At 47.0% G+C, this 16,360-nt stretch overlaps 1 protein-coding gene across 5 annotated transcripts in view; it reads left to right on the plus strand.

Moving 5' to 3' along the window:
- Positions 1-16,360, plus strand: part of Plxnc1 (plexin C1) — a gene marked incomplete at its 5' end in the record, with an annotated part of 138,671 nt that overhangs the window by 86,553 nt on the left and 35,758 nt on the right. For all 5 annotated transcript variants that reach the window (XM_013518393.1, XM_005374690.2, XM_013518395.1 and 2 more), the window contains 7 exon segments: positions 2,128-2,230; positions 5,888-5,989; positions 6,292-6,395; positions 9,733-9,771; positions 9,998-10,122; positions 10,804-11,002; positions 14,936-15,082. In XM_013518393.1, the coding sequence (XP_013373847.1) occupies positions 2,128-2,230; positions 5,888-5,989; positions 6,292-6,395; positions 9,733-9,771; positions 9,998-10,122; positions 10,804-11,002; positions 14,936-15,082 (819 nt within the window).

Raw genomic sequence — 16,360 nt, forward strand, 5'->3', positions numbered from 1 at the left:
ATTCCAAGGCTATCCCTGAGGCCAGGATGGAATCTTTCGTGGATCTTTAGATTTTTCACTTTAAATAAACAAAGCTGGTACTGCAAGCCTAAGCACAATTCCTCCAAAATAGCTGGCAGAATCCTTCCATTGCCTGTTTGAATGTCAAAGCATTGAACACACCATTGTGTATGATACTAATGAGTCTTGATAGCTTTTGTTCCAGCCATACATTTAGATTGTAGCATCTGCAAGTGGAATCTCCAGACCCATTGACAGCAAGCTGTCATTCTTTGCCCAAATGCGAAGGTGACATGTTTTAGCAAAAACCCTGAACAGGCCTCCTCAGCATACCCGGGGTGGCACTAGCATCTGATGGGGACCAAATAACCCATGGGCCATGTTGCTTCTTTCACCATGAAGTCATCCTTCTTGTAATTCATCTTCCCCAGACATGTCCAAGGGACACATCATGGAGTATTTATGTCCCACAATAAAGGTGTGAGGCCTCTGAGAAGGGAAACATATTAGAAGCCGCCCTTTGCTAGTGTTCATGGCATATGAGCTCTGCAGAGTATATAAATAAAAAAAGCTTTATGACCCACAGTCATAAATAATTGGATAAAGAACAACAAAAAAAGAAAGAACATCAGATTGGAAGGCAAAAACGAAGAAATGCTTGTGTCCCGGCTGCCAGCCGTGTATGCATAGCTGTGTGGCCCTAGGTATGTCACTAGACTTCTCCGGGCCTCCCTTTGTTCATCTGTATGGTAAAAAGGTATTGATTTTTATCAAATCAATCATAGCAGCTAACGCACAGGTCCTCACCTTCTGTGGCAGCGGAGAAGAGCAAATGCGGGCCATCTTCATGGTTCAGGACGTAGTTCCCGATGCCCGCACTGGGCTGGGGATACCACAGAGGAGAGACAGGCGCAGTTGTCTGCTTTACAAAGCTTGCCTACGCGGACATGTAGTAAAGAAACTAAAATGTGATTGGATGGGGGCAGCGGTTACAGAGAAAACAGCGGCAGGGTGAGGAGGATTAGAGACGGGAGCGGAGGGACATGAGCAAGCCAGGGTGGTCAGCTTTTCCATGGGGAGCAAGGACGTCCTGCCTGTAGAGGGGACGTTTGTGTAACAGTTGGGGAGGCAGGAAGGAGCCACGGACCAGCTGCTCTAGGGAGTCTTGGGCTGAGGAACTAAGTACAGGCTGCAGAGGTCCCAAGGCATCACCTGTGTAGCGTGTTTGTGTCACACTAAGGGAGCCTGTGAGGCTGGGCGGAAGGCTCAGGCAGGAGTTTCCACAGGGGTTCAGCAAGAGATGTTAGGATCTTGGGGGCCACGGCTTGGCTTTCGCCTTGGAGCTCAGGGAAGCCCCTGGAGAGCTTGAGCGGTGTTCCCATGAGCCGACTTACTGAAAAGACAGCATACCAAGTCCTCATGGTTGCCCACCCCATGGCGCCATCCACAGCCTGCCCCACAAGGAGAGTGAGGCTGGTGGTTAGTGAGCAGGACTCGGCCGCTGCTGAGGGCTGCGGGCGACACTGGGACTGGCAGTGTCAGGTGTGCCCCAGCCACGCCGCATGAGGCCTGCACAGGACAGCGAGGTTCTGAGGACACAAAGGCGCCTTCATGCTGTGTGTACGGCCGTGGAAAAAGAAGGCTGGATGCAGGGTTTTTCTTTTTTTTTCAAGTTTTATGAAATTTTTATTGCCTTCCAAGAATGACAGAACTGGAAAAGAAGCAGAGGAATCTTCCGGTCAGCATTACCAAACTGGTTTCCACCATCATATGCTCCACTCAAAGCCAGCCCGCCGTGAAACACAGGAACGGAGGGGACTTCTGCCTCTCCCTTGGCCTATGCCTGTAACTTAAAGCCCCCAGGCCAAAGAGGGCCAGTGTTTAAAATCCACAGGTTTGTAGCCCAGAGCACCTCCACTGACATATCAGGAAACTGAGGCACGGTGAATGATTTGCTCAAGGACATAGAGTCCATGCACCCCAAGCGTGGGTCTGAGCTCAGATGTCCTACCTAGTTCATCACTCCTTTTGCATCGTGAGGACAATGACTTGGGGCAGGGGATTGTGCACATAAATACGATGCTCAGGCAGCTCCCTCAGGTTTAATGACGCTCCTTGTCCCACCAGGTGAAACTGGGAAACCTGGAGCTCTACGTGGAACAGGAGTCAGTTCCTTCCACCTGGTACTTCTTGATTGTGCTTCCCGTCTTGCTCGTGATTGTCATTTTTGGTAAGTGCCCTGTTTAATTTTGTCAGAGAAATCATTCCCTGGGGCCTCTCGTCAGGCAGGCAGACTTTCAGCTTTCAGGGGCTGTTTGCTTCAATTAAGTATTAATGGGTGAAAACCCAAAGCACAACTTTGGGAAGGGAATAATAGGAGCACGCTGAGGGCTTTCTGAAGATTTTTTTGAAGGATGTTCCGTTGATGAAAGGCTGGGTTACAGAGATGGGTGTTACGGCGTTTGAGAACTAGAATCTACTTTGCTTCTGCAGTCATTTGAATGGTGATGAGAAATTACCCTTCAGCATGATTCCCTCAGAGTTCGTCTGGGACTATAGATTCCCAGAACTTGGTCACCTCATGCTGCCTCTGCAGCCCACCAAACAGCACCTTCCCACCCCCCGCCCCAACCCCTTGCTTTTCCTGGCAGAATGAGTCTTTGGAAGTGTGAATCGTGTCATCTGCTACAGTGTTCCAAGGTCCCTCTGAGTACAGAGGTCCCATGTGGTTGCCCCCTGGCTGGACCTGGCACACCAGTATTTTGTTGGACCACACAACATTTTTTCAACTCTGAATAAGTTGACAAATCATGCAATTCACGTTTTAAAAAATGTGGAAGCTCTGAGTCATTGGAACCTAATCTTTCCATAGTTTACTAGCCCTTTGTAGCAGCTAAACCCTTGAAAGAAGACACGTCTCCCTGGGTTTTCACCACAGTCTCCACCACTCCCTGGTTTTGTCACCTGACCCCTCTGCCCAGTCTTGTACCTGATCCCTACAGCCGCTTAGTCTGTGACCTCTACTTCTGGGCTCGCTTTCATTCTAAGCCCATTTCCTTTTTGTCTTGGTCATTTTCTCATCCCTGAGACAAAGTGCCTGACACCCATAACTCTAAGGAGGAAAGGTTAATCTTGGCTCAGTGTGTAGAGGCTTCAGTCCACAGTAGGCTGGCTCCAAGGCAGAGGAGAAACAGTGCATGGAGCTGCAAGTGGGAAGCAGAAAGGGATCAAGGGAGAAGGAGGGAGATAGACCCTGCCAGGCCATGCCTCCAGTGACCCACCTCCTCCTATCAGGCCTCCCCTCTTAACATCACACTTAGCGATAAACTCATTAGTGGACTAATCCACTGGTGAGCATCATGCCTCAAAGGTCCACCTCCCCAAAGCCCCATTTATGAGTGCATGAGGATTTGGGAGACATCTAGAGATAAACCATAACACTCTCCTTCTTTGAAAAAGAACTCTTATTTACCAGCTAATGTAGCACTTCGTATTTGTTGAGGTAGCACTGTGTTGCCTTTCTAATATTTTAGGTTAGGAGAGGCAGTTGTTGATGTTTTCTTCTATCTCTTCACCCTCTCATTCATTCATCCATTCATTCATCTCTGCGTCCATTTACCTTGTTTTTACTGAGCACCTGTTATGTTGCTGATAACGTTGGGAATCTCCAGGTCAAGAGAAGCTGGGATAAGGTCCTTTCCCCTGGGTCATTCCCAATCCAGTGAAACAAAGGTTCATGGGTATGATTAACTGGCCTAATGGAATGCATTCACTTTTCAGAGGTCTGATTTTGCCCTGTTATTATTTCAAGCATTTTTAAAAATGTTCTTCCCAAGTGCCTAATCCTGTCAAATGTTTGGAGTCTAAAACTGGGTTGATATTTTCATAAACTCCTGGCTGATGTTAGCATCTGTGAAGAAGGTTACTTACTTCTACGGCCCAAACGCTGGCTGTGTTTTGAGAATCCCCTGCTATCAAGCAGCCTCATGTTCTTCAGCTTTGTTTTGTTGTTAGTTTGTTTTTGTTTGTTTTGGCTCTCATTTTGTTTTTTGAGATAGGGTCTCACTGCGTAGTTCAGGCGCACCTGCAACCCACTATGTAGCCCAGGCCTGCCTTGAACTTGTGGTAATGCTCCTGCCTCAGCCTCCCAAGTGCTAAGATTACAAGTGTGCACCACCACACCCAGCTCACATACACCATCTTGGCTGAAGTGTCCTGTCCACTAGGTGACTTACTAGAAACCTCTGACCTACACATGTGTGATGCGTCAGTCCTCTCCCTCCACTTCCTTTGTAGAGATTGTTTCTGGTCTTTAAGGTGCAGTGGGCTAAAGGTGACACATTGCTTTTTTGCATCTGCAAAGCCCTATAGAATTCTCACCCTCTCCTTACACACTTCAGGGAGATAAGTGTCACCAGCAGCTCGAGTAAGTCAGTCAGCCAGTCATACTATTGGTGAAAACACTAAGCACACCTGGCCTAGGCCTGCTACCTGCAGATCCTCCCTGTAGACTCCTACCGGGAAAAGCTCCCTTGGGCACGATATGGCCTATCCAAGCCACTGCTGTTCAAAGTGCAGCCTGGGGAACCATGCTCCCAAACGACACTCCTGGGAAAAGGCGTTCCATGACCGAGCAAGGTCGGGAATGGCTGTTCAGCGCTTCCTCAGAGGTGCGCAGTGGGCATCGCGGTTAGGCCTGCTGCCTCCATGGCTGGGTCTAGTAAAGAGCTGAAATGTGATTTCCTCCAGCACCTGTCGCGTCTGCTGGCAGGAGAGCCCTTTGACCATATCATTTCTGTTAAAAGAGGAGAAACTTGCTAGAATGATAATGATAATTGACAGTTATTGAGTAGCCATTCTTTTTAAAGATTACGTTCTAAATGCTTTCTGGAAGGTACTGCTTGCAATCCTGTCAACATCACAGTGAGGTGGGCCGTCTTACAGATAAGCGGCCAGGCACGGGGATGCTATGGAATAAACCCAGGGTCACACAGAGCAGGGCCTTGGACCCAGGCACCAACTTCATTGTGTTCAGCTGCCCGGCAGCACAGTTAGTGGCTACATGAAGCAGAGAAAGAAGCAATGTCCAGACAGGGGCGTGGGGCGTTCCTCGTGCATGATGTCATCCCATTAGAGCTCCGCGAGTCTGGCTTATGACGCCAGCTGTGGATCGGTGGTTTCTTTCTGCACTCAATGCACAACTTTATTTCTCCAGAGATGTTTACAAACATTGAAAAAGAATGGAACAATATAAGTGGCCTGTGGCTGTAGGGAGACTTGGCTTGTTTCATTACTTTTCGACCAGCTGGGATCTTTGGTTACAAGTGAAGGTTATTTGATTTAGTTTTCACTTTAAGATGAGTAGGGTTTTTTTCCCTGTTGCATTTTAGCATCCTTTTCTTTAGAATGACCCTCACTGGGAAAATTTCCTTTGATAAAATCTAGTTCTTAAGTGCTATTTCCTTCTTTCCCTCCCTTGCTTCCCTCCCTCCCCCCTCCCTCCTTCTTTTCCTTCCTTCCTTCCTTCCTTCCTTCCTTCCTTCCTTCCTTCCTTCCTTCCTTCCTCCCTTCCTTTTCCCCTTGTACTACTGAGGCTTGAACCCAAGGGCACCCTACCACTGAGCTACAACCTCAGCCATCTTTATTTTTTTATTTTGAAACAGGGTCTTGCTGTGCAGCCCAGACTGGTCTCACACATTCAATTTTCTTGCCTCAGCCTCCCAAGTAGCTGGGATTGCAGGCATCCACCACAACACCCAGTTTAAGTTCCATTTTCTGTCTCATTCTCCCTTCAGCTCTCTTTCCATCTCTCTACCTCTATTTCCTTTTCTTGTTTTTATTTTTTAAATTAACACATTGATGTGATGCAACATCTCTGTCTCCCTAGCGGCTGTGGGGGTGACCAGGCAGAAATCGAAGGAGCTAAGTCGCAAACAGAGTCAACAGCTGGAACTCTTGGAAAGCGAACTCCGGAAGGAGATCCGTGATGGTAGGCTCCAGAATTGTAGTTGTAGATAAACAAGGCTGTTTGACTTTTATTTTAATTTTTACGCTTACATGGAGATGGCTATGGTAATGAGACATGTTTGTAAAATAGAAGACAACTGAACAGCCGGGCCGGGGCCTGGCTTTGTGTTTTATTTCAGCTCTTTTCTGCAGCCAACCAAGTAATTATCTATTGTTTCTTCTTTAATGAAAACCAAGGTCATACTCCATGTTAGACAAAACAGCAGAAGATCTTATCCATTGTTTGTGGAGTTAAAATATTGCTCTTGGGATTCTGTTTTGCAGGCTTTGCTGAGCTGCAGATGGATAAATTGGATGTGGTTGATAGTTTTGGAACTGTTCCCTTCCTTGACTACAAACATTTTGCTCTGAGAACTTTCTTCCCTGAGGTAAAAGAGCATTGATCATATTCCTAAGGTTGAGTCTTGAATAATAATGAAGGTATTTTCTTCCAAGGCAGCTGTAGATAATACACTTGGTTCAACACACTGGCTTAAATTTAAGCAGAGCAGGGAGAAAGATAACTATTAATTGCATTGATTAGGGTATAAAACAGTGATGGGTCACTGGCGATTACTCATTGTCCCGCAGCAAAAACTGAAGAGGGGTGGAAGTTCAGAGTGATGATTTTTGCTTTATTTTCCTACCAGTTTAAAACTGAATTTGCAGTTGGGAAGTGAACTAATTCATTTAAAAATCAATAAATTGTGGGCTGGCCAATTTGTTGTGTTTATCTGCCTGACTTCCATTGCAGCTACTAGATTATTCACTATTATTTCTCAATTGGAAACGAAAAGCACTATCAGGCAAAAGGGAAGGAAGCCAACATGTATGTCTTTTGAGTTGGAAACAGGCGTTGTTAGCAGTGTAGAGTCTTTATGGCTCTCTTCAGCAGTTTCTCTTTAGCTGATCAGTTTTGGATCATCCTTGGCTATTAGAAATGGCTGCACGAGATGAACGATTATTACGTTAGAAGTCGAAGGAGGAGTCTAGCTAGGCCTTTGGGTTCTGGTCTCACCTCTGTTCTGACACCTCCGTTTCCTCAGCCACTCGCTCGGCCTTCTTCACTTACCCTCCCAAGCCTTTGGCCAGGGCCCTCACTCGCCCTCCGTATCATCATCTACACATCCCAGTACCTCAGCTCCACCATGTTGGATTTTTATTTTTTTGGTCTGGAACTGGTGTCTACCAAGAGACCCAACCCCTAGCACACATCAACACCAATGATCATATTTAAATCTAGACTTCTAAAAAAGCCAGAAATCTCTGCAGGCCAGAGGAGAGTTTATATCACCTTACCAGAAGCTTCTCGGCTATACTTGGCCGAATGCCTGGAGTTCAAAAACCCAGACTCATGCGGTAAGCAATTTCCACCTTCTCCATAATTCTAGAAGTGAACACCATGATATCTGGAGGTTGGGATAGCTCTATAAAACACCCTCCGTGTTTTGGAGGTGCTTTAGTATTGTAAATCAAGAAGGCTATAAATAAAACCTCAACTGTTTGCACTTGTATTTTTTTTTTTAACTTATCCTGCAAGGGTCCCAGGCATCAGATTGGTGGTTTACTGCTTCATCCACTTCCATGGCAGCAGCTCACCTGCAGAAGCTGGGGGTCAGTGCCCCTACGGGGGTGACTGCACAGGGCCTCAGCAAAGGCAACACCCCGAGTTCTCACCTCCCGGCTCTCTGAATCCCCATTAAGAATTTAACAGCAATAAAATCTTGGAGATTTCGCCCATCATCAGGAGCATTGTGTGGGCATTTCCAGTTAATGACTGCCCTTGAGTGCTGAATAGAGTAATCTGTGGCCTGAGAGAGAACTGTTCCTGTCCTCTAAATTCAGTAATCAAGAGCAAGACAGAGCAATGAGTGTTCAGGTGCCTGAGAGACCACAACCAAACAAAACACGATCCCAGGAGCCAATGCTGCATTATTTTTTGGGAGAAGAGAGATTGAAGTCCAAGAGGGTCATTAAAGGAGTGATACAGGAAAACCAAGTATCTACTGGTCAGAACTCAATTAAGAAAATCTAAGTTAAAATTGAATGTATAATAATTAGGAGAGAGAGCAGGGGCCATTGCCACCTGAAATGCCCTCCAGGCTGCAGATAGGTCCTCATATTAATTAGGAGCTGCGCCGACTGATCTGGAGCCAAATCCTCTCAGCCTGGAGGTTGGGTGTTGGAGGGAGGACTTGACTGATCAACACCTACCGGAGATCGAGAGGCAAAACTGCAGGTTCTGCAGGTTCGCAGCAGGGGCCGGGGTTCACCAGTTCCCTGGTGCTGTGCCCTGCCTGTTTATTTTGGCTTTTAAAGCTTTGCTTTTTGTTATATTCACTGATCTTTATTTTGTTGAAAACAGGAGAAGAAATAAGGGTAAGCAGAGGAACTAAGCTCTTAGAAGAGGGAAATTCGGATGAGAGGAAGAGGGAGCCCTACAGAGCTGGGGTGGAGCACCTTATTTAAGGTTGAGAATCACCCGGGTGCATCTACCCATGTGGGTGGCACTGATTCAGCAGGAGACTATTGGAGACCAAAAAAAGCAAACCCAGGGTCTAGTTTTTTTTTTTTTCCTTTGCTTTTTCCTAGAGAAAAAAGCATGACCAAAATAGTTTGAGGTCTTCTGCTTGGGCTAACAGATTTGAAACTATGCAAAAAGACTCCCTGCAGAAAAAATTGACTTTACTGAGATATAAGATTGATCCAAAGTCTCAATACCAGAGAGAGAGAAAGAGAGAGACCTAAATGTTTATTCAGTTGATTCATTTAAAGTGTCACTCAGTATGTTTTTAAAATTTAATCATTAATTCCGATAAGATTTATGATACTTTTTTTGAGACAAGGTCTCACTATGCAGTCTAAGTGGCCTTGAACTTACTATGTAGCCCAGGCTGGCTTTGAACTTATAGAAATCCTCCTGCCTCAGCCTCCTGAATGCTGGGATTATAGGTTCATATCACCACACCTGGGTAAATGAAATACTTTATACAAGCTCATATTTAGGAATTTATGCTTAGGAGCTACAGAGGATAATATATAAAATATTTTTCAAAACCAGTGGGATAACAGCACTGTGATGTACTTTGCCATAAGTTAGGGATAGAATAATACTAGCTGATGTAGAGCATTCATGGGTTTGCTTGGTCCTTTCATGTTCACACTGAGCTTATGAGATGGGATCCATTATTATACCCATTTTACAGATGGGAGAAATCAGGCACTGAGAGGTTAAATAACTTGTCTAAAGTCTTGTGACACCAAGTAGTCTGGCTCCAGATTCTATCCTTTTACCCACTCAGTTCTACTCAGTAACACTGAATGGGGACAGCAGATGCTACCTTGCTGAGTGTAGTTCAAACTTGTTGACATAATTTAGTATTTACCCTTAGGAGCTAAGAAGTGGTCTGACATTTGCATAATCTCCTACCAGCACTTCTTGAACTTTTGAGTCTACTCTCTCAAAGTAGGATACCTTCATCTACCAAAGTGGGGCTGTGCAGTGGAACTTCTTCCTAGAATACTTTAGGGTCAGTTGTGCTTCTTGGGAGCTGAATAATTATTTGTTACATCTTTGAGGGTGTGCAGGAGGCATACACCCTGGGGCTCTTCAGATTAGCACATAGTCTCTCTCCTTTATTAAAACAGACTCGAGTATTGTAACAAAAATACTCTGTTCATTTCCTTTGGATGTTATGAATAATAAAAATGTCTCCTTCCTCTCAGTCAGGTGGCTTCACACACATCTTCACCGAGGACATGCACGTAAGTCTCCAACTTTCCATTTCCAGCCCTGTGCCCGTCTGACTTGCATTGTGTTATCATTCTTGTTATCATTTCCATTATTATTGCTTTGAGTTTTTATTGTGGGGTTTTGGATCATGAATTCAATATTAAAATAATTTATTGTCGTGGAAAACTCACTGTGGATCTACTTTCTAGCTCTAAACTTGTTATTATATTGTATTCTTTTCTGTTGTGGCTCTTTCAGAACAGAGATGCTGATGACAAGAATGAAAGTCTCACAGCTTTGGATGCCCTCATCTGCAATAAAAGTTTCCTGGTCACTGTCATTCACACCCTTGAAAAGCAGAAGAATTTCTCAGTAAAGGATAGGTATTGGTCACTTCTTTTATTTTTTAATTTTTAATTAATTCTTTATTTATTTTCATGGTACTGGGAACTGAACCCAGGGCCTCTGAGCTACATCAACAACCCTGTTTTAACTTTTTTAAAAAAAAAATTTGATACCGTATCTCATTAAGTGGCTAAGTTGTCCAAGCCAGGCCTGACTCTGAGATCCTCCTGCCTCAGCCTCCCAGAATGCTGGGATTACAGGTGTCTTCCCATTGTACCCAGCTTTCCAGAGCATTTGATTGGGCGTTTACACAGCCACAACATCTCCATTTTACCCAACACAGCTATTTTAAAGACACACGTGCACATAACTGCCCCCTCTAAAACCCTGAAAAAGGAAAAAAAACCCTAAACGAAGAAAAAAGAAATTCTTAATCAAAAAAAGCAGAAGTGTTATTTTTAATTTTAAAAACACCCTGAAATTTTTGGAAAGACTCACTTCTTGTTACCACTTCAACTGAAGTGCTGAAAACAAAGCATTGAACACTGGCGGGTAGTTTTGTGAGTTGAGGGTAGAAGTGGTCAGAAACCTCAACATTAAAAAAACAGGATGACGGCCAGGCAAACCCTGCTCCTCTCCAGGGCGTGTCCGTGGAAACCACCCCGGGTGTCCAGCCAGCACTGCGGCCAGGGGCTCACTGAGGTTCTGTTTGGAAACAGGTGTCTGTTTGCCTCCTTCCTGACCATCGCCCTGCAGACCAAGCTGGTCTACCTGACCAGCATCCTGGAGGTGCTGACCAGGGATTTGATGGAGCAGTCCAGCAACATGCAGCCCAAGCTCATGCTGCGGCGCACGGAGTCTGTGGTCGAGAAACTGCTCACAAACTGGATGTCTGTCTGCCTGTCTGGTTTCCTTCGGGTGAGTGTCGCAGCCCTGGGCAGGGTCAGAGGTAAGACACTAGCGCTTACTTTTAGCAGATGCTGATGTCTCTGCCGGGCTGAGTCCTGAACATTCTATGGTATCAGCACGGAACCACTCTTAATCCTGGTCCTTACCAGGAAACAAACAGAGGCGAATAGAAAAATAAAAACTCTTCTTGCCATGATGGACCTATGCAAGTGTAAGCCATTTACAGTTTCCTGGGGTAAGATGCTACTAGTGGACCCACCTCCTCATCCTTAGCAATAATTCACACCCAGACCCTTGTTGGCCCGTTTAAGAAAATGTACTGAGACAAGGGAATATTTCCAAAACTGATGAGAACAAATTGTGTTCGTATCTTCAGAAAGGTTTTAGAAATGCCCTTTTCCTCCCGACAGGCTGTCAGATAATGACAGTCACATCTTACCAGCCATTCCACACCAGAGCGAGTCCCCAGAGTGCCTCCCGCCCCTGGAGTTGACTTTTTTGGAGTGACTGTGTGCACTGGTGGTAATGAATTGAATTTTAAAGTCTTTGTGAATGCAAACTTTCCAGATGCCAAGAGGGTGGGCTTTGGAGCCCACTGCTTGGCCCGAATCTAGACCTCCCAGCTTCCTTGGTTATATAACCCATAGAATTAAAAAAAAGAACATTTTAAGACAGTTTTGAAGGCCAGATGAGGAGATGCGATTGCTTAGCTCTGAGTAAGTGTGCCATAAATGTTGGCCATTATGGTTATAAAATATTAATATGAAAACCAGGGTTGTTCTCTTAGACTCAATCTTCGCTGGGCTCTCAAAGGCCCCCAGTACAGAAAGTTCTTATCCTTCTTTAATTTCACAAGGCATCCAGATTCCAGCAGAACTGCATAATTGTGTATTTGCAGCTAGTTTCAAAATCTAATTAAACTCTGAATAAGATACACTGCTATGCCACAGGTTTTAACAGTGCTACTTAAGTTGAGATCCAAAAGCAGCACTTTAAATAGACTGTGCTTGGTTTAATGTTTAATGCAATCTTACAAGAAGATGCACAACAATTTTTTAGAAATTTTTTTTACTGACTCCATCCTCTCCCAAGGCAATGCCCGCTTATTAAGATTAATGAAATCCGCCTCCTTTTCTGTTTACTTGGTATAAATCATCGTATGCTTGGGGAGGTATCAAGTGAATATTTCTGGGGTGACTGTATTGTGCTTCCCACGGTGGTCGCTTCAGCCCCCAAAACTGCTGCTGAACCAGGGTAGTGGGACTCTCACCCTGTTCCTGGTCTTGGTCTTCAAGGGCCATGCCTGCCCCACCAGAGCCCTGCTGTATTAGAAACTCCAGGTGAACTGTCTGTTTTTTTCCACACGCTCCTATAAAGACTTCTGTGTGACCAGTGTTTGAGAATCCCTGAGGTAGCAGACAGAGCACTGGACTAGGAGCCTTGTTAGAAGCAGCAAGGGTGGGCTCTAAGATCTCCTCCCCCCGGCTGTGTCTCTGGCAGGGCTTTTCCCCTCTGGACATGAGTTTTCCGTCTACCACGTGAAGGGGCTGCTCAGAGGTTTTAGATTCCTGTCCAGCTCTGTCTCCTGGGATCTTCTGATTGTCACTCTGAGCTCTCAAGAGCGGCTCTCAGGCATGAAAAGGGTGAGGTATTCAGAAGATCCGGGCACCAAGCCCAGCAGTCCCCTTGAGCAAAGGATTCTGGGTCAAGCTTTCTCAGTGCTGATTCAAGAGCGTGTGGAGCACTCCGGTGGCGAGGCGGCGGCGCAGCGCCCAGGAGGAAGTGGCACCCAGCCAGTCGGTGATACTTCCACTTTCACTGGAATAATTCCTCCTGGTGCAGAGGCCCTGATGCCCCTAACCAGGTGTCCCCAGGGAATACAGGACACTGACTACCCCAGTCCTTCTGTCTTGTCCCACAGACACTGAGTGGGCAGCACTGGCACCTATGGGTAACTTCCGCTTCCAAGGGTCCAAGGATTGCTGGGAAAAATTACTTAGTAATTGCCGCTCCTTGAGGCCGTTTTTTGGATGTGGCAGACGTTATGCTAAGAGCTTTGCTCACCGTTTCTCTTTCAACCTCCTGACAGTCCTGTGAGGTCAGAGGCTTTATGACCACTTTGTGTCTGGGAAGGTGAGGTACACAGAAGGAGGGGACTCGGCCCAAGTGCCATGGCCCCTGCGGACAGCGCCAGGGTATGGGAGAAGACAGCGTCAGGGCTGGTCTGTTACATGCCCAAGCTCAGCCTCTTGGGGACAGGAGTCACGTCCCCTGCAGATGTGACTCACCTAGACCTGGTGCTCACAAAGAAACCCCGTAGTTCTGGGGCGTTCTAAGACGGCCAGTCGGAATCCCCCTGGCAGGCTTTAAAACTATGGATGCCCAGGCCTCCTCTCCACGATCCCACACAGATAGGTCTATAGAAGGGCCAGTGGGGCCCAGCGATCTGAATTCTTAAGGAGCATCCAAGGGATTCTGATGATGTTTAGCCAGGGTTAGAACCAGGAAGTCCGGACCGCAGTGTAAGACCAGGTGTCACCATCTAGTCTGGCTATGTTCTGGAGAATTCCTGACCAGGGGGCCCTTGACTCAGGAATCCCTCCCTACACGGCCCAGGAAAGCCCCTCTGGCCCCCAGTCCCACCTCTGTGGCCCATCCAGCCCGTGCCCAGGGTGCTCAGCCCTACCTCTGATCTGTACTGGAGGAAGAGAAGTGAGGCCACAGGTCTGTGGTCAGGACCTCACTGAAGTGGGTGCAGGGAGGAGCAGGGCTTGGACAGTCTGTAAACCATGAAGTGAAGGAAGTTTCCCATGAGAATCAAATGTCACGCACTAGTCTCACCAGATTTCCCATCTGGGAAAATTCTGAACATCCTCCTCTGTCCTGACCTGAAGGAGAGACGTACTCCCCAGGAGCAGGGAGGGAGATGGAGGCAGTGCTGACTGTAAGCTTGACTTTGTAAACCGGGCTTCAAGCCTGAGCCCCGTGGCTGCCTTTCATCCTTACTGAGGCTCTGTGACTTCCTGTCCACCCCACCCACTACCCCCGTGTTGGCCTGACGTCTGTGGATCACAGAAGGCTGACGATTCCGAAGAACTCTAGTTGACCGGGGCCACACGCCTGGGAGGAGGCAGAACGCGCACACCCTTGCGCCGGAGCTGCTCAGAATCCTTGCAACAGGTAGCGGCTGCAAATCCGAGGCAGATTCGTAACAGCAGAGGACGTGGCACCTGTCCAGGAAAAGTGCCCGCAGCAGAGATGTGGAACTGGAGCCGTTAGGATGGGCCTGATGTCGGGCCAGAGCCTTGGAGGATGTGGACCTTTCTATAGTACCCCAGACTAGCTCTGTGGGCCAGCACCACGAGGGGCAGGGTGGACCTGTGCAGGAGGTAGATGTCTGTGTAAGGCGAGCGACAGACCTCGCCCACCCCACGGTCGATTCCCTCATGAAAAGCTGTTAACATCAAAAAGGATCCTCTTTAGGTGATGGATAAAACGTTCTTCCATTCATCCTTGTTGCCAAGGCTGATGCGCATTTTTTAAAATGCCATTGTTGGGGGGTTGCAAAAAGTGATTAAACACTTAAACAAAGGTTCACTCTCCGCATACACGCACTGTCCTTAGGTACCAGCCCACAGGCGAAGCTTTATTCCACCCTAGAGCCCCGTAAACGTGAAATAGTGCACGGGGCGGGGCGCTGTGGACGGGTGTGCGCATGCGTGCACGTGCTTGTGCCCGGGGAAGAGGAGGCCGCTTCGTGGGTTTCGCGCCCAATCCCAAGCGGAGCGATATATACAGTGCTTTCTGGGGAATTTCATGTTGACTGTTAGAAAACACTGCCTCCTGTCTCCTGTCGTGCTGCCATAAACGGAAACTTTAATTCTCTGGAAAGTACAGTGGGTTCTGGGGAAAGCTGACTGTCGCTTTGGCATCTTTTCCAAGGAGACTGTTGGAGAGCCCTTCTACTTGCTGGTGACGACGCTGAACCAGAAAATAAACAAGGGGCCCGTAGACGTCATCACCTGCAAAGCACTGTACACCCTAAATGAAGACTGGCTGCTATGGCAGGTTCCCGAGTTCAGCACTGTGGTACGTGTGTCGTAAAGCGCCCCGGCCAGACGCACAGATACATCTGGCGGGAGTAGAGGTTGGGTGGGATTGCGGTGGGGCGGGGGCGGGGAGGGGGTCACTTAAAATGAAGCCACATCCTCCTGCTTCGTCCCCCTGGCTACCTCGGAGGCCTCGTGCGTTTAGTTAATTAAAAGCAATAGTTGATAAAATATTAACACGTGCTCACATAATAGGTTTTAATTACTTGGGTTGGGGGAGAAAGTATTGTAACGATGCCTGAGGTACTCATCAATTTCCAAAGATTTTAATATCAGGATTGCTTATAGCTTTCAGCATCGTCAAAGGAAATGCAAAGTACTCCCTATTCAGCACTTGTAATTGCAATCAGAATTTCTCAAATGGCCCTGCTCTGGGAAGACAATGTGTGAAGATATATTTCATCCAAATTGAGGCCGTCTTATTTTAGAACGATAACGCAAGACAAATTCCACTGCGTTCCCCATGCAACAAGACGCCCTTACTTTATTTTCATGGATTAGTTACAAATGTTTGGTGTCATGCACTTAATGTGCTGTGATCTCATAGATATTTTTAGAGGAATGCTGTAAATCACCGCAGGAAGATGACGGCCTGGCTTCTGGAGGGTTTCACAATCGGAGAACTTCCTTTTAACCCACTCCCACTCCACCCACCTGCTACCTTCCCTGAATAAAGAGAGACCAATTTAGGGAATACTCAGGTATTTCAGAGGGAGCCCTGCATGGCGAGTACTGTATCTCCAGAATTACTTATGAATTCTCTAAGCTTTTCTGTGAATATAGACTTGGGGAGGAGATTGCTGTGTTTTAATTTGATCTTTAGCTCTATGGAGACTCTGAGCTCCTTTACCATCTTGTTAGTGGAGAGGGAGGAAAAAATTACCATGGGGTTTGGGTATTGCTCACTGAGGAGCTGAGAGTCCTGTGGCTTCCTCTGGATGCGAGTCCTGCGGTGTCATCTTGCAAGAATTCACTACCTAATTGGAGAAGGCACCACGTTGCTGTGGACCGCGGTCTGATTATGTCGTCTGCTGGGAGAAGGCTCCACCGATGAGCTGTTTCCAGTTCTCGATTTGAGGTGTAGCTCATCCTCCACTAACGATGCCACTGTGTGAGGGGCGGGAAGCGGAGCTGAGAGATCTCTCCATCTGCATCTGAGGCAGTGCAGGGGTCCTCAGACTTCTGTGTGCGTCCCATTTGCCCATTGTTAGGCACCAGTTGCTAAGCAGCAAGCAGTGGCATGGAATTCTGCTTCAGC

This window comes from Chinchilla lanigera, unplaced genomic scaffold (assembly GCF_000276665.1).
Source record: "Chinchilla lanigera isolate Chin_1 unplaced genomic scaffold, ChiLan1.0 scaffold00004, whole genome shotgun sequence".
Classification (NCBI taxonomy): domain Eukaryota; kingdom Metazoa; phylum Chordata; class Mammalia; order Rodentia; family Chinchillidae; genus Chinchilla; species Chinchilla lanigera.